This window comes from Myotis myotis, unplaced genomic scaffold (assembly GCF_014108235.1).
Source record: "Myotis myotis isolate mMyoMyo1 unplaced genomic scaffold, mMyoMyo1.p scaffold_m19_p_20, whole genome shotgun sequence".
Classification (NCBI taxonomy): domain Eukaryota; kingdom Metazoa; phylum Chordata; class Mammalia; order Chiroptera; family Vespertilionidae; genus Myotis; species Myotis myotis.
In genome coordinates, this window is record NW_023416325.1 from 3,733,369 (window position 1) to 3,754,399 (window position 21,031).

The 21,031-nt window shown below is 55.1% G+C and overlaps 1 protein-coding gene across 7 annotated transcripts in view; it reads right to left on the minus strand.

Annotated features, from left to right (window-relative positions):
* Positions 1-21,031, minus strand: part of KIAA1671 (KIAA1671 ortholog) — a 135,220-nt gene that overhangs the window by 76,394 nt on the left and 37,795 nt on the right. For 5 of the 7 annotated variants that reach the window (XR_004974828.1, XM_036353656.1, XM_036353657.1 and 2 more), the window contains exons 2-5: positions 15,914-17,506; positions 13,747-13,834; positions 8,525-11,287; positions 2,297-2,431 (exon numbers count right to left, since the gene is read on the minus strand). Coding sequence is in view for 6 of the 7 variants with exons in the window: in XM_036353656.1 (XP_036209549.1) it covers positions 2,297-2,431; positions 8,525-11,287; positions 13,747-13,834; positions 15,914-17,451 (4,524 nt within the window). In the remaining variant the exon portion in view is untranslated. The remainder of the gene's footprint in view (positions 1-2,296; positions 2,432-8,524; positions 11,288-13,746; positions 13,835-15,913; positions 17,507-21,031) is intronic. The other 2 variants (XM_036353652.1, XM_036353655.1) reach the window with 2 other exon arrangements.

The following is a 21,031-nucleotide window of genomic DNA, read 5'->3' on the forward strand; positions in this document are numbered from 1 at the left end:
CCCAGGCCCCACCTGGAGGGTCACTCTGGCCAAGTCAGGCCTCTCTCTGGGCCTCAGTTTCCCCATTTATAATGAGAGAGTTGAAAAATGAGGAAAAAAGGAGAGCAGAGGAAGAGAGGGAGCTAGGAGGAAGAGGAAGGGAAAGGGAGCTAGAAGAGGAGGTGGAGATATGGGAAAAAGGAAGGAGATTGGGAGAAAGAAGGAAAAGTGACCACTGACCATTCTGAGTGCTGAGTAATCTCACTGCTCACAAAAATACTCTTGCGGCCAGATAGGACGATCCTCATTTTAGGGGAGAAAAACTGAGGTTCAAGGAGGTCCCTGAAGTCACTTACTCAGGGTCACACAGTGGCAGAACTGGAACATGAACCCACTTCTTTCAGCCTGCAAAGCCCAATGCTAAGGTCCCACAGTCAGGCTTTGAAGCCATCAGAAAGTGAGCTGAACATCAGCACCTCCTGGTGGCCACTCCCTAGAATTGCAGGCATGAATCCTGGAAGCAGAGAAATTAGATCTTCCACCCTAGCCTGTGAGGTTCAGGCCCCACCCACCCACCTCTGAAGGAGAGAAATCAAGCAGGCAGCAGTGGGGCAGGGACCTGGGGGCCTGAAGGACGGCGCCAAGGCAAGCCATGCCAGGACTCCAAGGACAAAGGCACCTCAATGGCAGCGAGTGGAAGAGGAGGAGCCGGGAGACCAGGGTGGGTGCCAGTGTGCCAAGACTATAAAAAGACCGGTTTTAAATGCTTTCTCTCTATAACCTTTGTCTTTACCCCCACACACAAAAGTTCAAGTACGATCAGATAAGCTGAGTCGGTGCACTGGAGAGTGAATGGAGGAAAGGGTAAGACAGAACTCAGTGGAAGGGAGCCTTCGACAGAAACACCGGGCAGGTTTCAAATGTATGAGAGCCTGCAAGCCTGTGGCTGAGATCTGGTGCCGGGAAACTCTCCGGGGCTGCTCGGCAGATGACTCCAGAGGTCCATTCCTCTGGCTCTGCCGCCCCAGCCCCACGGGCGGCTTTTTAACTCTGTTGCAGCCATTATCCCACCAGGTCCCTGCACAAACCCTACTGGGGTGCCCTCTTCACCCCATTTTACAGAGGAGGAAGCCAAAGTTGGGGAAGTGAAGTTTCTTGCTCATGGCCATAAAGCTGGGAGGAATGGGCCTAGGATTTACATCCTGGGGGATCCCATATCTCAGAGACATGAGACCGGGCACAGGCATTGCTGACATGCGCGAAACTGTGCGAGCAAAAAGGACCTGTGAGCAGGACTAGAGCTGCCTCATTAAAGAAACACCTATTGTAGAGGCCCCCGCAGGGGCCCGGGGCCCGGGAGGGACCTCCTGAGCAAGCGTAGTGCTCGGCAGATCTTTAGTTCATGGAACTAAAGTCCAAAAACAGAAAAGGAAAGGAAATCACTGAAAATCAGAGGTGGTGAAGCCTGGAACCCATTTGGGGACACAGGCTCTGGAGGAGGGAGCTTCCTTGGGTCCTGCTGCATCACTGACCCGCCTCCTTCCACAGGTGCGGAAACAGGCCGAGGGAGAGGAGGTGCTGGCCCAAGGAGACGCAAAAACAGTAATAATAACAATAACAATAACACTTACTAAGGTGTTTGCAGTGAACTAGGAACCATGTTAAACACTCCCCACATGACCCTATCCGACCCCCCACATCCGCCCGGTGAAGTAGACGCTATTATTATCCCCATTTTACAAACGAGGAAACCGAGGCCAGAGGCCCATCTGCATGCAGAGCTAGGATCTGAACCCCGGCGACCTGGCTCCACCAGCCTAACACCGTCTCCCACGGGGACCACCACTACCAGAGATTGTGCTGTGGGCTAGGCCCTACGCACAGTCTTACTCTGTCCTCCCAAAGGTGCAGAATTAAGGATCGTGATCCATTTGCCAGTGAAGAAACTAAAGTACAGAGAAGCGAAGCAAATTGCTCAAACAGAGGAGAGGCTGACGGGATTCAAACCCAGGACTTTCAGACCCCAGCACACGTTCTCTTAACGGGTCCATGCCTGCAGCTGGGGTTACCTCTCCGCATTGGGCCAGAAACCTGAGAGGGAGGAAGGCTTTCTCGGCAGAGCTCCAAAGCTCCTCCACATCAGGAACCGCAGCGGGCGGGCTGGACAACAACACCTTACTCCCAGACAGGTGCCTGCCTGGCCTTGACCCCTCATGCCCCCGGGCCAGCCCTGCCTCTCCACACGGCCACATTCCCAGTGGTGTCCGAGGACCAGCACCACCTGCACATCCACTCCGGCTACGCCGGTATCACTCACCACGAAGGCCCCGCTCCTCTTGTCCTTGCAGAAGCTGTGGCTCCTCCGGGGGCCCAAAGCCACAGGGGACAACTGCTGGGGAGCCGGATCGCGGTCCTGGAGGGCCTCCTCCCTCCCCAGGTCTCGTGATGTCACCTGAGACAGGACACAAGGAAAGGACTTTACTGGGGCTTTGCCAGATGCAAGACGAATAGGTCGCACCATGAAAGTCCACTCTGTACCTAAAAGGGGGAAAAATAAAATTAAAGCTCCAACACTCCCCCCCCCCCCCCCCACACACACACTCTGACCCCTCAGTCTCAATGATAAGGAGGTAATATGCAGGATCAGCAAGTCTGGATTCAGCCCGGCCTCAGCCATTTAATAACTGTGTGAGCTCAGGTGAGTGCCTTAATCTCTCTGATCCTTGACCATGCGGAGAAAGACCAATGATAACAGTATTCAGCTTCTAGGTTCAGGGGAGAACCAAGCTGGGATCTGCACTCAGAAAGTGCATGACATAGTGCTGCCACCAGGGGGCGGACGGGTACAGGTCCTGGGCACCTGACTTGTCTCACACTCTTCTCCCCGACTTCCTGTCAAAGGAAGCACATAACTGTTATCCAGCCTTATTACTGCCACTGGTAACTCTGGGCGCCCTCATTTAGACATCTCCCCATACATCCAAACACATATGCACACACGCACAGACAAAGAAACAGTCTATGTCTAGGTATGTAAATAGTCCTACCGACACGAGTCTGAATCCTGTCATTCTTTTCCCTCTCAGCTATGTACACAGGATACATTCACAGGCCAGTACACACAAGACTCCAGGATGGATTTTACATGTTTCCTACTCTCCCCACACAGATAAGGGCAGGGCAGCCCGGAGAGCGATGGCGCCTGCTGAGGGACACACAGCACCAGCGAAGAGCGAGGCTGGATTCCCGATCTCTTGCCTCAGAGTCTTTCTTTGATGCCGTATGAGACTCTCTGGGTCTCCTCGTCCCTCCCTGGCTGGTCCTTCCCAGTTTCCCCGCATCTCAGGGGAAGGTCTAAACTTTAGGCAGGTGCGTGCGGAGCAGGACTTGGCCTGGGGTGAGAACACTGACTAAATGTAGCAAATAAGTGAAGGCATGAAGCTTAACCTGGAAGTGTAGCTCCTCAAACCTCCTTCCCATCAGGCCCCGGGGCCTGGGGCTGGACCACACATGATTTCCTGATAAACCCCCAACAAGTCCGTGAAGCAGGGAGGATCCCCATTCTGCAGATGAGGAAACTGAGGCTCAGAAAGGTCTGGCCAAGTGCCCAGAGTGGCACAGCCAGGAATTCACAAAGCTAGGGCCCCGTCCCGGCTCTGCCCAAGTGGCAGTCCGGGGAGACATCAAATCAGAAGAGCACAAAGGGCTCATCTTCCTCCTAAAGAGCTGAATGAAAAAAAGCGGGCGGAGGGTAAGCAAGCGGGTTACAGGAGGGAAATACAGGCGGCCTCAGCCTCGGGACAAGAGGAGGGCGCGGGGCACTCATTGGGGCCGTTCGCCCCAGAGTCTGAGGCCACACCCGGCTGGCAAGGCCGAGGGCAACGGGCCCTGTTGTTCGCGGTGAGGATGCGAAGTGGGACAGCCCCGCTGCGGGGCGAACCAGCGGGTCCTGCAAATGACAACCTGACAACCGCGTCCACCCCTGCACAGGCCACCGCCATCCTGAACCCACGCACGTACACTACGTCCACACTGAGCGTAGCCCGAGGGCCTGGGAAACTGACTGTAAGCGAAACAAGGGATCACGACACCAGCTGGACCACAGGCTCACTGATCTAAACAAAAGTTCCTAGGACATGTATCTGGTCACAAAAACATCCCCACACCTCGAAATAAAGACCCCAAACATCTCATATTAAGCACAGAAATAAATGTGAGCTATAAATACGTTTAAGAAAGATGACTACAAACAAGATGATGGCCCTGGCTAGCCAGGCTCCAGGGTTAGGCTGGGCCTGTGCCCCAGAGGGTCGCAGGTTCCATTCGCCACCAAGGGCACCCACCTGGAGAGCAGGTTCAATCCCCGCCCCCGGAGGCTCCCTTCCACTCTTTCTAAAACTCAATGGAAAAAAATATCTTCATTCCTCGGGTAAAGATTAAAAAACAACAACAACACACAAGATGATTTTCCAACCCATTACTCCAGTTCGTGGGCTCTCTCGGCAGCTCGGGGCCCAAGACGGCACCCACCCTGGACAGGACACCTGTCCGTCCCAGGGCCGCGCACACCCGTACTCACCAAGGCGGGGACGATGCAGACCCACCGAGTAGCCCAGCGCGCACACCTCTGCAGCGAGGGGGGAAACCGGGGACCCGGAGAAGCCCACGCGGACACGGGGGAGCGTGCAAACTCCACAGACAGTGGCCGGGGCAGGGAAGCCATTTTTCTCTCTCCTGGTTACGACGCTGAACGGAATGACGTCATTCGAGGGCCGGCTGAACCTGCGCATGCGCACAATGACGTAGGCACGCACAAGGTACGTGGGCACGCACAAGGTACGTGGGCACGCACAAGGTTCGTGGGCACGCACAAGGTTCGTGGGCACGCACAAGGTACGTACACACCAGCTGTGACTCAGGCCACCCAGGCAGACCTCTCTGAGCCTCAGTGTGCCCACCCGTGCAGCAACCAGAAGGCATGAGCCCTCTCCGTGGGCTGAATCCAGAAACTCTCCAAGATGCGTTTACGAAAAAAGGCAAGTGGCCGCTCTGTGGGTTCAGCAGAAACCCTCACCCCGAGAATCCCCTGGGAGCGTCTACAGCAAACAAAGGCGGACCCCACCCCCGAGATCCCAATCGAACTGGTCTGGGGTGAGGCCCCTGCATCGCCTTCTTTTAGGGGGTTCCTCCCACAGGCGACCAAAGCTTCAACCACTTGCACAGAATGCTCTTTTGTGGGGGGGAAAATGAGGCAAAACCAAGAATATGCATTCCTACTTGCTTGTATTTTCAGAAAGAAACTCTAAAGGAATTTGCACAAACAAGAATGGAAGTAATTACTGGGTGGGGAGGTATGGGGGAATTTTTACTCCATACCTTTAAATATTTTTAGAGCCATGTGAAAACATTCTGTCTTCTGAAACAAAAATAAGTAATTTAATTACGTGAAATACAATAATCGGGCGTGGGACAAAGTTTCGATAAATGTTAGTTAAGTGAAAAAAAGAGAGGAAGGGAAGAAGGGGGGGAGAGGAGGAGGGAGGGAGGGAGCACTTTAATTACAATCACGCTCATGCACAGTACATGAGCAGGACTGGCTGTGAATCATGAAGTCCTCACCGAGGAAGCAAAGATGTGCCTCAAAATGCTCAACGACATACATCCTGCTTCTAACCCCCAAACTGGAACCCACCCAAATGTCCATCAACAAGAATCTGGATAAAAAAGTTGGGGCTCAATCTCATAATAAGATACTTTGCAGCCACTCAAAATGAGGTAATAGAACTGTCTTTTACTGTTAAGTTAAAAAAAAAAAAGGCATGTTGTCAGATGCTCTGAAGAATGTTGCCCTGTTTCCTAGACTCAGCGTTACCTCTGTCTGTGTCTAGTCCAGGGCTCCTCAGCCTGGGAGCCGTGTTCGTCGCCGTGAGGCTGATGACTGTCTGCAGTAGGGCCGTCCTGGGCATTGGAGGGGCTGGGCGGCAACCCTGGTCTCCAGCCACTAGATGCGGGGATCACACTCTCCCCCAGTTGTCACAACAGAGAAAGTCTCAAGCTTTGTCAAATGGGCCCTGAGGGCCAACTGTGCAAGACTGAGAAGCGTGAATGGGCCTGGAGGGGCGTGCCCCAGTTCCTGCACCAGACTCATCCTTTCGGGGGAGATTTTCTAAACCGTCTGTTTCTATAATATTTTAGGTTTTACACAAGCATGCACTACCTTCTGCAATAAGGAAAATACAACGATTATAAGTAAATATATATGACCGACAATCTGTCATGTAGGAGAGTCCCACAGGACATCAAAAACTGCCCCATTGGCTGCATCTGGGGGACAGAAAAGGGGATGGGGTACCGGGGGGAACACTATTTTAGGCACTTTTGTAAGGTCTGAATTTTTAGCAACCAACCTTGTGCACTTCTGTATTGCATGTGTGGGTTTTCACTTTTTAAAGATGAAGAACAAGATATCTTTGGGCAAGAGAGGAGAGCAACGGGAGCTGGTCCAAGGCCTCCCAGTCCTTAGTGAGGAAACAGATCCCCTGACAACAGCGCTGCTGGGCCCGCACACCCGGGGCGGGTGTCCAAGGCCGGCGGGCCCTCCACCCTGTCGGCTCCGCTGCCAGCAGGGCCCCGAGGAGGCACTGCAAACAGCCTCAGTGTCGCATTTCCCTGGTCTCCTCCCTCTCCCTGCGCTCCCACAAGAACCCCGGGGGTGGGGACAGGTGGCCCTCTTGAGAAGCACCTGTGCAGAAGCCAGGGGCAGGCCCTGAACTCATGCCCAATGGGTGCCCAGCGTGTGCTGGGTGCTTTATCTCCATTCAGCCTAGGAACAGGACTTTGAGGCAGGGATCCCTGTTAACTCTGGTGGGGAACTGAGGCTCGAGGAGGCCAAGTTCCTGCTTTACACACAGCTGGTAAGTGGCAGAGGTGGGTTCAAAGCCAAACTCCACCCCTAACCTTGGGTGAACCTTCATCTCATGATCTCCGTTGATATAATTCTATTGTTGCATTTCCACAGCATCCCTTTCCAGGTTGGACCCCCTCTCTCTTTTTAAAAAAATATACATATACATATATATATATATATATATATATATATATATATAATGTTTTTATTGATTTTTAGAGATAGAGGAAGGGAGAGGGATATAGAGAGTTAGAAACATGATGAAAGAAGAACATCATCGATTGGCTGCCTCCTGCACACACCCCACTGGAGATTGCGCCTGCAACCCAGGCATGTGCCCTGACTGGGAATTGAACTGTGACCTCCTGGTTCATATGTTGACACTCAACCACTGAGCCACACCAGCCAGGGTGTGTGAGGGTTTTTCCTTCCATTACTGAGCATGGCGCCAGGCAGGATGGAAGAGTCTGAACGTTAAAAAGCCCTGAAAACAGCCTCAGGCAAAGACAGAAGCAAACCAGAAAATAAATACTCCAGGTTCCTCGCCCCTTGGACAGGACAACTCGGAAGTGGTCTATGCTGCTTCCCCGAGGCCTCCAGTGAGAATGAGGGTTAGTGGCCCAGAGTGGTACCTTCATCACCTGCCTTCCCTTCCCTGCCTCCCCCCTCCACTCCTCTTCCAGCTCCTCTGAGGATCACCTCTTAAAACAATACTTTCCAGAACCTGCTTCTGTGAAAACCCAAACCCAAAAGAGGGATTGCCATACGAGGCTCACATAAGATGGCTCATTCACACACTCAACTAATATTTCTTGAACGTTCACAAAATGTCAAGCAGAATGCTGACCTCTGGGATACAATAATGAACTTGACACAACACACTGGAATACAGCAGGTGCTCAATAAATGATACCTACTATTATCATCATTCTAGGCCAGAGGTTTCAAACTCGTGGCTAAATGGAGCCAGCAGACACTTTCCTTTTTATTCATTTGGAATGAACAGAATTTTTTAGTAAGCTGTCCTCATTTCATGGGGGAAAAACCTGGATTGCTTTTTCAGATTCTCTTGATAAACCAGACCTGCCCTCTCAGGACCACCATTCCCACTTGTCAAGAACCAGCAGGAAATGAGCAGCACTTGTCCCTTCAGACAAGGCATGAGCTTTCCATTAGCCACAATCCCCACCACTCCCTAGAGCAGCGGTTCTCAACCTGTGGGTCGCGACTCCTTTGGGGGTCGAAAGACCCTTTCACAGGGGTCGCCTAAGACCATCGGAAAACACATATATAATTACATATTGTTTTTGTGATTAATCACTATGCTTTATGTTCAGTTTGTAACAATGAAAATACATCCTGCATGTCAGATATTTACATGACGATTCATAACAGTAGCAAAATGACAGTGATGAAGTAGCAATGAAAATAATTTTGTGGTTGGGGGGTCACCACAACATGAGGAGCTGTATGAAAGGGTCGCGGCATTAGGAAGGTTGAGAACCACTGCGCTAGAGTCTCACACCCAGGCCGACTCTCATTTCCTTACCCCCCTGGCCCACGTAGGTTCTGAGTTGATACCCCTGGCCTTCATGTGTAACCAGCGTCTCACAACACAGAAACAGCCTTCATACTCACCTTTTGACTGTCTCGAGTCCCCGAGTCCCGCCGACAGGGCCCCATTTTGGTTTCCTTGGCCTCCGAACTCTCCCCAGGGAGGCTGGGCCTCCCTTTGGGCTGCTCTCGCCTCCTCTCTCTGGCTTCCTGCATGATGGACAGGCCCTCCCGGATTTTGGCAGGGGCACCCTTCTCCGAATAGGCCCTTTTGACGTCCAGCGGTGACCTGCCACAGTCCAGCGGGTGGTCACCCCACTGGGCCACACGGCCCTCCTCTCCCCGCCCAGTGCATTTCCTCGGGGTCCCTTTCTTCTTGTCCGCTGGGGAGGATTTGGCCCACACACCGGCTCCACGGCTGGGGTCCTCCCAGGCGGCCGGGTAATCCTGATGCTTTGCACTGTGATGTTTACTAGCAAAGGCCTTGGCCTCGTCCTCAGCGATTCCTGAGCCCTTCTTCCCGGGACCCCCGGGGACGGGAGAGGCCCCTGGCTGTTTTTCAGGAGCCCCGGGCGGCAGAGCCCACAGAGGAGAGCTGAGTTTGGGGCTCGTGGCGGCCCCCGGGCTCTCGGCCAGCTGCCTGCCAGAGGCTGGACTAGAACCGTGGTTTGTTTCACCAAAACTGGCTTGTTTCCGGGGACCCTCATCTTCGGGCCCCTCCTTCAGGCTCCTCCGCCTTCGCTCCACCCCGCCTCGCTGGCCTGGCCGCTCCTGGGCCCAGCCAGGCTCTGCGGGCGGCCCCTCCATCCGCTCAGGAGCCTCTGGCTTCTTGTACTCGGCCATCAGGGCGTCAATGTCAAGAACACTGGATCTGTAGCCACCTGTGACTTTGCCCGGGGACGTCTCGCTGACCACCTCGCTCCTCCTTCTGATGGTTTGGGGAGCGCTACTGGGGGACGTCTTGCTCCCACCTTCCCTCCAGTCATTCTGAAACCCAGTGTGGCCTTCTGGTCGCCGATAGACACATACAGCGTCTGCATCGAAGATTCTCTCGGTGGAAAGATCCAGAATTCTGTCCCCAGGAGGCGATGAAACATCTGTTGGTTTAAGCGTGTTTGAAAAGCTGGCGCTGTCACGCCGTCTGCCCTGTGCCCGGCTCTTACTGCCCACGGTCTCCAGTGGCTCTTCAGGGTTGGGAGAAACCAACGTGGAAGTTAAAGGATGAGGCGATGGAGGCGGAGCTATTTTTCTAGAATGTTCCGTCAAGCTTTCGGGCCCTGGCTTAACAACACCCTTTGCCTTTTGAGCATCAGGAATCTGATATGTCACCGCAAAAAAGGTGGCCTTGGGTTCCCCAGACGGCCCTGGGCTCACAGCTGGGAGGGCCGGGTCCCGGGAAACAGCCGGGTCCGCCTCCCGGGCCTCCGCCCTGTTACGGGATGGTAGACGTTTCCTCGCGGCGCCTGCGGTGGGGCTCAGATCATCAGGGCCCGGCTGCTCCCCCTCTGAAGCCAGGAAGCTGAACTCCTCAAACTTCACGTCGTGGGGCAATGTCCGCCGTCTCCACTTGTCGAATCTCTGGTCCCCGGGGCTCCCCCTGCGCATCCTGACTTCAGGCTCCGGGGCCGGGGCCGGCCTCCGCTCAGCCTCCCCGGCAGCCACCACTCGGGGCCCTTTCTGCACAAGCCCGTCAGGGGGTGGCCGTGCTCGGAGGTCCGAGGGCTCCCCCTTGGCTCTGGAAGGGGCGTCGGGAGGGCAGCCGCGGGGAGCAGCCCTTTCTCCGGCGGAAGCACAGCCTCCTGGCTTGTTCCTGGCCCCTTCGGGCCCCTGGTGCTGGGCCTCGCTGCTGGCGGCCTGGACGGTCCTCACACCGGCGGCCTCAGGGCCACAGGGCCTGGCTGAGCGCTCGCTGGGGACCGCAGGGCTGATGTCATCGCTGACCACCAGCGTGGCTCTGTGCCAGCCCCCGGCCGCCCCACCTCTCCACGTGGGCGACAGGCCGCTGCCCCCGAACGTGCCCTGCGGCTCTCGGGGGTCCGGGATGGGCCCGCTGACCTCCTGCGTCCCTTGGGCTTCCCAAAGCAGACTGGCCCTTTGGACGGAGCCCGCCTGGCTGTCCGGCCTGCGCTCTGGGTCAGCGGGGGCGACCTCGGGGGACAGCTGCCTCCCCTTCAGCGAGAGACGGGACCTGCCGCTGCCGCTCCGGAGCCCCACGGCTTTCTCCTCCGGCGCCGTGGGGACAGCCTCACTGTGCGCACGCTCCCCCACTGTGTGCATGACGTCGTACTTGGGCTCAACCCGCTGTGACCTGGGAGGGTGCTCCAAGCACTTCAGGAAGGGGTGGCTACTGCGTTGCTCGCCCAGAGGAGGCCTTGCCGGGAGAGGCGTGTGATCTGGTTTGGGGTCACCATTCAAAAGGGGAGTCCGTCCCACTGTCTCGGTGTCGGGGTTTTCCGACCACCTGGAGCTCTCTTTCTTGAGGGTCGTCTTTTCTGGAGGGTCCTTCCCCAGCCACGAGCCTCTCTTGGGCCTGGGTCGGGGCTCCGAGACGTGGGTCACAGCGCCAGGGGGTGTGGCTGGGGGATAGCGTCCCGACTGGTCAGCCACCGTGTGTCTCTCCACGTGATGCTCAAACACTGTGGCCCTCACGGTCTGGAAGCCCCCCTCGTCTTCCGGGGCGCCGTCCGAGGAGCTCAGGGCCCCCGCCGAGCCTGCCCCGCGACAGCTGGTGGGAACCTGGTTAGAACCGTCCTTCCGCGGTGCCTGCCTGGACTTCTCCCCGGGGGGCCCCGGCTTCCAGGGGCTCCTTGGAGCAGATGCTCCGTCCAAACCAGGCCCTTCCTTTGGCTGGAAAAAAAAAAGAAAAAGAAGAAACTTAAGTTAAAGGATTTGAAATGAAAAGGAAGAGGGGAGGTCACTGAAATGGCTGCTTTTAAAATCATAAGCCGTAACAGTTTAAAGACGGAACCCTCCAATCTGGGTGAGGATGTGGGGAAATGGACACTCTCGGACGCTGTTGGAGAGAAAGTAAAAGTCGTGCCGACTTTTGGACAATTCAGTGTATCTGTCATGATTTTAAAATTCTCATTTCCTTTCATCCGGCCAGTTTCCTCTCAGGATTCCTTCTTCGCTCATGAGCACAAGTCTCCGTGAGCAAGAAAGCTCAGACCGCACTGTCTGTGAAAGCAAATGAACACAGACAACATGAGTGCCCATCTGAAAGGCGGTGGCTCAGTCCATTTTGATCCATCCACACGGTGGAGGGCCACACAGGCCCCTGCATCCCCAGTAGGGTGGGCCCCACTGTCCTAGCACCCAAGACACACACAACGTCGCGTCGATGGGAGAAAAGCAGCTGCAGGACAGTATCTTTAAGATTTAAGACCATTTTTAAAAAACTGCACCTGTGTGTGTATACACAGGTAGATGGACCGTGGAGTAAAGATGTAAATTGAACTGTGAATAGGAGGAAGGAATAAAGATGAAAAAATCATCTTTTAATCCGACATACTTTGGTTCTGTTTGTTTTTCATAACATGCATGTACTACTTAGTAATTTTTTAAATCTTTTTTTCCTGTTAGAGCTAAGTCTACTTCAGAAAGTTAAAAAAGAGAATTAACCACAGGACCCACCAAGTCCATTCCTGGGTATGTAACCCAGAGGATTAAAAGCAGGTGGTCAGGGCACATACAACGCTCAACCAATGAACGCATAAGTGGAACAACAAACAAATCAATGTTTCTCTCCCCTCCCCTCCGCCTCCCCCACTTCCTCTCTCCCTAAAGTTAATTTTAAAAAAGAAAAAAAAGTTTTCAAACATACACAAAATTACAGAGATAATAATAAGTTCGCCTCAACCTATCCCCTAAATCCAAGGAGTTTTATTTGCAATGGGCCCCAAACTGGAAACAACCCAAATGTCCGTCAAAGGATGAAGAGGATACACTGTGGTTGGCCCATACAATGGAATACTACTCAGCAAAGAAAAGGAGTGAATTATTAATACACACTACAATGTGACGAATCTCAAAATAACTATTCTGAGTGAAAGAAGGAAGACCGAGGGGGGGGGGGGGGGAGAGCACTGGCTCCATTTATAGGACAATGTAGAAAATGCAAACGAATCTATTGCAACAGCAAGCAGGCCAGTGGTTGCTCGGAGGAGGAGGCGGCGGAGGGAGGGATTGTGAGGAGGAGGGAACCTGGGTGTGCCGGATGCCGGTTGTCTGGACTGTGATGGCAGCTTCGCAGGTGTGCAGGACACATGTCGAACTCTTCACCTGTACGCTTTCCACGTGTGTTCACTGTAGGTCAGTGATACCTCACTAAAGCTGTTTTAGAAAACTACAACTCTGCCGAAGGGATTATCCACAACCCAGTTACACCTAGGAGTTCTTTTATGAGTTTTTTTCTTATGAAATGAACTAAATAAAGATACTTTTTGAGCAATTTAATTGCCGGTAATTTCCCTCCTGTGGCTGGTAGGTGAAAGTCAGGGTTGAGAAGGAAGCAGGGACCATAATTAGGGAAATTGAAGGGGTTTCTATGAACATTTTTTAAGCTTTATTCATTTCTTTTTTAAACAATATATTTTATTGATTTTTTACAGAGAGGCAGGGAGAGGGATAGAGAATTAGAAACATCGATGAGCGAGAAACATCGATCAGCTGCCTCCTGCATACCCCCCACTGGGGATGTGCCTGCAGCCAAGGTACATGCCCTTGGCTGGAATCGAACCTGGGACCCTTCAGTCTGCAGGCTGACGCTCTATCCACTGAGCCAAACCGGTTACGGCAATTTCTTTTTTTTAATAATATATTTTTATTGATTTCAGAGAGGAAGGGAGAGGGAGAGAGAGAGAAATATCCATGATAAGAGAGAACCGTGGATCAGCTGCCTCCTGCACGCCCCCTACTGGGGATCAAGCCCGTAATTTGGGCATGTGCCCTGACCGGGAAATCGAGCCTGTGACCTCCTGGTTCATAGGTCGATGCTCAACCACTGAGCCACGCCAGCCGGGCAGCTTTATTAATTTCTTAACAAAGCAGGCATTCTCACAGAGGAACGCCATGCCCCTTTCCCTCTGTGCACAGAAAAAATACAGATCTGGGATCTCGTTTGTAAAAAGCATTTAACGCGAGGGAACGGGGGCTCGCGGCCAGCATGCCGGAAGGGACGTCAGCAGTCCCGGCATTCGAGGGAAAACTGTCCTATTGTTCGTGAGAGGCTTCCGACTCCTTCTGGGTCTCGTAGGTCAGAAAAGCCCTTCCAGTAAGTGTGGCTCCCAAACACAGTGACTCCTCACCTTTTCTCTTGGCTCCTTAGCAAGCTCGCCACTCGGCTCCGAGCACCTCTCATACTTGACTTCACTGCTTGAAGCTGAACTTGAAAACCTGGGACAGAGATCCAGGTACAGAGATCCAGGTTACGTGGCTGGGCCAGCAGCGACGACTCCCTCCATCCCACACCCCACAGCCAGCTCAGGGACCCAGGGTGGAATCGGAGATCATCCAAGCAACAGTGCCCGATTTGCTTTGAGAAAAGACATTTCCTTTCTGGTCACCAAACCAACAGAAAAGGGCCCAGGAGGGATGGCCTACCTTAAACACAGCATCCTCGGGGTACCAGGAGCCCCAGGCTGGGGGGAGGAGAACTGGGTGCTAATGCCAGATCTACCAACCTCCCACCGGGGGAGCTTGGGTCAGGCTTGTGGCCTCACCTGAGCCTCTGTCTCTTCATCTATAAAATGGGGATAATTAACACCTCCCCATCGCCTTTTGTAGGGCGGATAGGAGGCTACCCCAAGCCCTAATAGCTACCTGAGGGCGTTCAGGGAAGACGGAGGATGCCCCAGGAGGAATAATTAATGGTTGTTGTTAGGAACCACAGGCACAACAGCAGCCCCACTGCACACCGGTCACGGGACTGGACTGGGGGAATGTGTGGGGGCACGGGCCTGTCTCTGCCTCCCCGGGTGACTTTGACCAAGTTATTGTCCCTCTCTGGGCCTGTTTTCCCACTTGTGAAGGGGAAGAGGGAGCAAGGGGAGCTCTGAAAAGTTCCTTAGATTGGATGCCTAAAGATTAGGCGGGGGGAGGGAGGCTGCAGAGGAAAGAAAGGAGAGAGAAATCAAACCTCTGAAACCTGACCCACACTTGGAGCCTCAGTTTATCCATCTGTCCAGTGGGATTAATCTAAGGCACTGCAGGGAGAGGAGGCGTGTGAGGTCCCTGACACCGGTGCCCCTTCCTCTGTTATCTGAGCTCAGGAGTTCTCAGGCCCGCACATGAGAATCACCCCGGAAGCTCTAAAAACAACCAAGTGAGAAGCCCCTCTCCCTAGACCAGTGATGGCGAACCTATGACACGCGTGTCAGAGGTGACACGCGAACTCATTTTTTTGGTTGCTTTTTCTTCGTTAAATGGCATTTAAGTATATAAAATAAATATCAAAAATATAAGTCTTTGTTTTACTATGGTTGCAAAGATCAAAAAATTTCTACATGTGACATGGCACCAGAGTTAAGTTAGGGTTTTTCAAAATGCTGACACGCCGAGCTCAAAAGGTTCGCCATCACTGCCCTAGACCCACTGAATCGGAATCTCGGGAGGTGGGACCCAGGCACTGCTATTTTTTCTCGGTGATTCTAAATGCTGAGAGCACCGGTCTAATTCTGGCCCAGCTGGCTGCCCTAGTTCCCAGGGCTGGGAGGGCAGTCTGCCCAGAGGTCCTGCCCCCTGGAAGCTCCATCCCCAACAGAGTATGTCAGTGGCATGCATGTCATTACTGAGCTAGTCGACACGCCCAGTGGCATCTCCCTGTTGTAAGCAAGAAGCCATTTGTGGGAAAACAAAGGCACAAGAGATATCAGAGGCCGGGAGAGCTTAGAAAATGACCACTAACTAACAGGGTTAATAATATCATTTAAAGCTACAATGCATTCAGGGCTTTCCACGGGCAGAGTGATTCCCGGTATTATGCTCTGGGTCTTTACCTTTAAGAAAGGTCTTAGGATCATGAGATGAAGAAACCGAGGCTCAAGATATCTTGACCCATCTGGTTTTATTTTGCCGGCCACTCGTGGAGGTTTCGGCCATACATTAGGTGACCCCAGACTTTAGGAGAAGAAAGCTTAGCTATGGAGACAGGCTGAGCTGGAATACATCGACTTCCTCACGGGACTTCACCTTTCCTATCCCAATCTGTGAAATGGGCACAATATCTCCCCAGTGCAAAGATGAGAAGAGACAAGAAAACCCAGCTCCTGGCCCCACTGCTGGCATGTGCCTCATCTGAGAAATGGCAGCTAACGCCACTTCCTCTTGAGGCTTCGGGTGAACCCAGAGAGGAGGTTGTAAGGTGCCCAGCACAGACCTGGGGCCTGCAGTGCCTCATCCCAGGGCGGGGGGCTCTGGTGGGTGGTTTGAGGCAGCTCGGGGACAGAGTGAACCCCATGGGACGTTCCCACTCACAGTTTGGTCATATCCGCCGACAGGGGCCGAGCCTGGAACGCCCTCCTCCTGACCTCCGGCTTGACCTTGGAGCTCTCGGTGGTCCAGCCTTTGATCCGATCCTGGACGCTCAGTCCCGCTTTCTCGGGCTCCGGAGCAGCCGATGGGGACTCAGGGGTGGCCAGTGGGGGTTCAGACCCCACGGCCAAGGCGCTTTCCTCCCCAAACAGGCTGAGGCGCTTCTTGACGCTGCCCCTGGAGACCCACTCTCCCCGGGTCCGGATTTCCCCATCGGACGCTCTGCTCTTGACCTCCGTGCTTTCTCGGCCTTTGCTCGGCCTGGGCGAGGGGGACTCGGGAGCCTTGTCTGGCTCTGTGTCCAGCCTGGCTTTCTCTTCCCCGGGCTTTGGGTCGCCGGGGGTGACCCCGGCCGAGCCCCCCGCAGTTCTGAGGCCGCCCAGCTCGGCCTGCTTAGAAAGCGCCTTCTCCTTCCGTTCGCGGATCTTCTTGGTCACCTCCAGGAAGTCGGCGTCTGGGTCGGGGAGGGGAGCCTCTGCTTTGACCGGACACTCCCCGTCCACGCGGGGCTCCGGGCTGGGCCTCTCGGGTTCCCGGCGCTGGCCAGAGGGACCTGCAGTGGCCTCACCAGCGGCCTTCCTCAGCGAGGCCTCTCTGCTCTCGAACCGGGCCGTGAGGTCCATGGACAGAGGCCGGGGCCTCCTCACCCACGTCTTCTCGGGCGGGGTGGGGGGTGCTCTCCCCCCGGCAGCCGCCCCGCCTGGGCCCGGCCTCTGAGGCTGAATGGAGTCCGTGAAAATCGCAGACACGGGCCTTCTCTTGGGGCGAGGCTGGGGCTCCCCCGCGGGGCTGTCTGTGTCCCCCATGCCGCTAGCCTTGGAGAGGGGCTCCCTGGGGCCCGTGTCCTCTCGGGGGGCGGCCGGCCTGGTGTCCTGTGACAGAGGGGCCGGTCGGGGCAGGATCCCCCCAGGCCTCCGGGCAGGCAGGGCGGGCTTGGCGGCCACTTCAGGCCTCGAGCCTGAGGGGGGCTCCTGAGACACCCCGGCCTTGGCCTCGGGGACCCCCTCACTGAGCCCCTTCCCCATGACAGGGCCGGCTTTGGTGGTTTCGAAGAGGAAGAGGGTGCTGGTGCTGGGCCGCAGGAAGGAGGCCTTGGGGAACAGGGTCGAGCCACTCCGCAGGCCCCCGTCGCCTGCCTCCTGCCCCCCCAGGCTGGGCATCTTCTCGCCTAGGTCCTTTGCCGCTGCGTCCTGGGGCGATCCACAGGAGGGAGGGGGCCTGGCCGGGCTGGGCCCTGGGGACTTCACGGCAGGGGCCTTCTCCTTGAAGAAGGGCTTGGGGGCGAGTCTGGGCAGAGGGAGTAGGCGTGCGGGGCTCCTGAGGGGGCTCTTCCCTTCCAGGAGCCGCGCCGAGGGGGCCCCGGAGGGGTCGCCCGCCTGGCGGAAGTAGGTCCGCGTCAGGGTCTCCTCCTTGGCGATCTCCCCGAGGCCTGGCACTCCTGGCAGGGGCGTGATGGAGCCGACCTCCACCCGCGTCACCATGGTTACGGTTGTGGATCCATGGGGATTCAAAACATCTGAAATGGAGAAGCCACTGCTAGGAAAAAAAAAAGGGGGGGGATTTAAAATTCAATCAGCGTCCAGTCGAAGCAGCTGGAGCCCCGAATTCTGGACAACAACTCCCCACTCACTTCGCTGGGCAAGCCAGGGCCAGTCCCTCCATCCCTCTGAGCTGCGGGCTGTTTCTGAAGTTCCTTCCAGATCAAAGGGGGGGGGGGGGAGGCGCCAACATTCTCCAGGACATTCCCCTGCGCTCAGCTCAAGGTAAGGAGGGCTTATCTCTGCTGTGCAGATAAGGAAGTCGGCTCAGAGAGGCCAAGCCACTGGCCTGAAGTCACTCAGACAGCAAGAGGCAACGTCGGGGATGTGACGCTCACGCTGCGCGCTCCCGGCATCAGCCCCCCGACAGCACCCTGGAGTTCCCTGTCTCCTGTCACCATGTTCCCACTTCAGAGCCGCACCCCCACCCCCTGGCCTCAGGCATCCCAGCTGAACCCCGCACCAGCCTGTGCGGGGCGCCACGCTCAGAGAGGGTAAGTGGCCAGCCCCAGCTCACACAGCTGCCCAAAGCCAGAGCCCCTGAGGTCACAGGGGTGGCGGATGGCCCACAGAGCCCAAGCCTCAGCCCCGGACCCCACGGCCGGCCCTTTACCTTCCCCTCGCCCACCCTTCCAGATGCCTTCAGAAGAGCCACCTTGACCTTTCACTCACTTATGGTTCCTATTTGCCTTTGGGCTCTTTTCTAGTGGATGCCTATTTCTCGCTGGCTGCCTTCATAGTCTCAGTAAGTCACAGCTCATGGCGAGGGCACACATACCACGGATGGGGGCTTGAAGTAAGCCGAGGGCTCCCCGTGTTTTAGAAATCATATCGTCCTCACAGCCCTCCGAGGTGGGTACGATGCTTACCAGACCTCATTATGCGGCTCGGGCACAGCCCCTTGCCCATCCAGCTATGTAGGACCTGCTCTCTCAAAGCAGCGGAGCCCTCTTCTCTCATTAATCCCCCGACAACCCCCAGGGGCAGGTAGGAGCGGTATCTCCATTACAGAGATAAAGGGAAAGGGCCCAGAGAGGTCATCTGACCTGCCTACATCACACAGCTAAAACTTGACCTCAGGTCCTCAATCCATTCAAACTCTGCCTTTTTGAAAAATTATGTTTTATTCCTTTCTGGGTCTTAAAAACTGCCAGACGAGTCACTGTTCTTGATTCCTCCCCCACCCTGTCCTCACCTTCAAACCAGAGTCCCCTTCCCCCGAAAAACTGCCCCCAGCCTGCCCCCACCTAGATGGACTAACATTGGAGGGGGTTTCAGTTCGATGCAAGCCTCCCGCACCCCTCCCGAGGCCCCGCACGGCTGCCCCCGGCTCTGACTCACTTGGCAGCCTGCGGGAGAGAAAGGCAGACAGATTTTGATATTTTCTCTTCCTTACACGCTCGATGGTGCTAACAGATTCCTTCTCCCCAAACCAGAGAACGCTGTCTAGACACGTCAGAAGCAGAAGAGAGGGACAGAGATGGAGAACCAGGGGATCTGACAGAGGGAGAATTCTACCTGCAGTGACACCGGGGGTCCTGCCCGCAATCTGTCCACCTTCAGAGCCAGCCCCCGTGACCTCTGGCCGCTCTGCTCAGGGTCACAGACACAGCCCGAACATGAGACACAGCAATGACAGGACTCCAAGGGCAGAGAGAAAATTCCCGGCAGAACTCGCAGGTGCCCTCCACCCCCTGGACACTCCAGCCCCACTTACCCGAGCCGGCAGGCCCTGGCTGGGGATGTGTGACCGCCAGAGCAAGCCAATGGTGTCACATCTCATCGCCAGCAGGGCTGTCCCCACGCTCCCATGGCAGGAGCCTGGGGGGGGAGGGGGGGAAGCGGGGGGAGACTCGTCCCTGCAGGCTGAGTTTCCACAGGACTGGGGAGACAGGGACAGCAGCCTCGGTTCCAGTGATTTGTGCACAGACGGTACAAAAGCTCTGGAGCTCCAACTGCGTCCGCTGGCATCTCCCCCAGCCTGTCAAACTCACGCTCCTTGCGGCTTTTCAATAGTGCAGCCTTACATATACATGCGCATAAACGGTGCTGAGTCCACAGCAGGTGCTCAGTAATAATCTCCCCCGTTCCTCTGATACATGTTTACTGAGCAACTACTATGTGCACAGAGGTGAACAAGAAACATCCCCTGCTTTCGGGGGAACTCACAGTCTTGTGTGGGGAACACACACACGCAATGGGCAATAAGCATCCATCATCGTCTATAAAGGGGTACATGGGAGCGCAGGGCGAGGAGGATTAACCGCCTAGAGTTGGTAGTGGTGGTTCTGGAAGGCTCCCTTGGCTTAGTGGAGGTGACTCCTGAACACTCAGGTGCTGGCTGATCTGGGAGCTGTTTCTCCTGGTTCTCCTGCTCAGTAGTGTTTGTACGTTGCGTCTCTTAGTGGTTCTCAAATGCTGCCTCAGGGCCTTTGCACAAGCTGTGCCTGCTCTCTGAGAGACCCCTCTTGCGCAGGCACAGACCCATCCCTAAGATCACAGCTCAGACATCCCTGTCCCTCTCCAACCTAGTACAATCTCCCTCTTATATGTCCACGGAGCCCCACAAATACTCGGCAGGCTTCATCCATAGCTACACAGTTACATTTAATAATAGTGCTTTAGTTCCCTGGTAAGCCCCCAGAGGGCACCCTGAATCCCCAGTAGTCAGCACAGTGGCCTGGCACATCGTAACACCAATTACTAATTACTGAGTGTGAGAGAGAGAGAAACATTGATGTGAGAGTGAAACATCAACTGTCTGCCTCCTGCACACCCCCCACCAGGGATCCAGCCTGCAATCTTTCGGTGGACAAAACGACACCCAATCAACTGAGCCACACAGGCCAGGGCGAGCCATCTCTTTTTTAAATCATCATGGAGGTCGCGCTGGGGGACAGACCAGTACAAGGCTGGCCTGGGAGGTCAGGAGGCTGCACTAGACCAGGAGATACAGGATGTCGGTCAGACCCCAAGCACCTGGAGCAGAGGGTGGCGATGGGTACGTCTCTGTTTTGCTAAACCTGCCAAGTCCTCAGGCTTGATTTCACTGAACTGATTTGCAAAATTTAAAATTCCATTTCCTATGATTTCATGCAGAGAAAACCATTTTCCCTGGGAATTGAGTCACCGAGACCAATAGCTGCTGAAATTTGACAGGTATCTCTCAAGGGCATTCCTTCATTCGTCCATCCTTCTGACCCTCCTCCCACAAACCAGGCCCTGGGCTCGGTGCTGGGGGTGCAGCCACGGAGCTCAAAGTCTCCAGGGAAATCCGAGAGAAGCGCACCGGGAGGAGGCCAGAGAGCGGCTTCCATTCAAAACCCAACAGTTTGGCAGCGTTTCTGCTCAGATTCAGAGGCGTTGATTCATTCTAACAGCTGTTGCCAATTCTTCATAATTATACCCTCAAATCCGATCTGGGAGCTCACCAGTCATTCACTCAGCCATCTCTGGGTGCTGTTCCCTGGGAATGCCACCATCTGGTGAGGGGTGCGAGCCAGTCCTGACACCCTGCAGTATC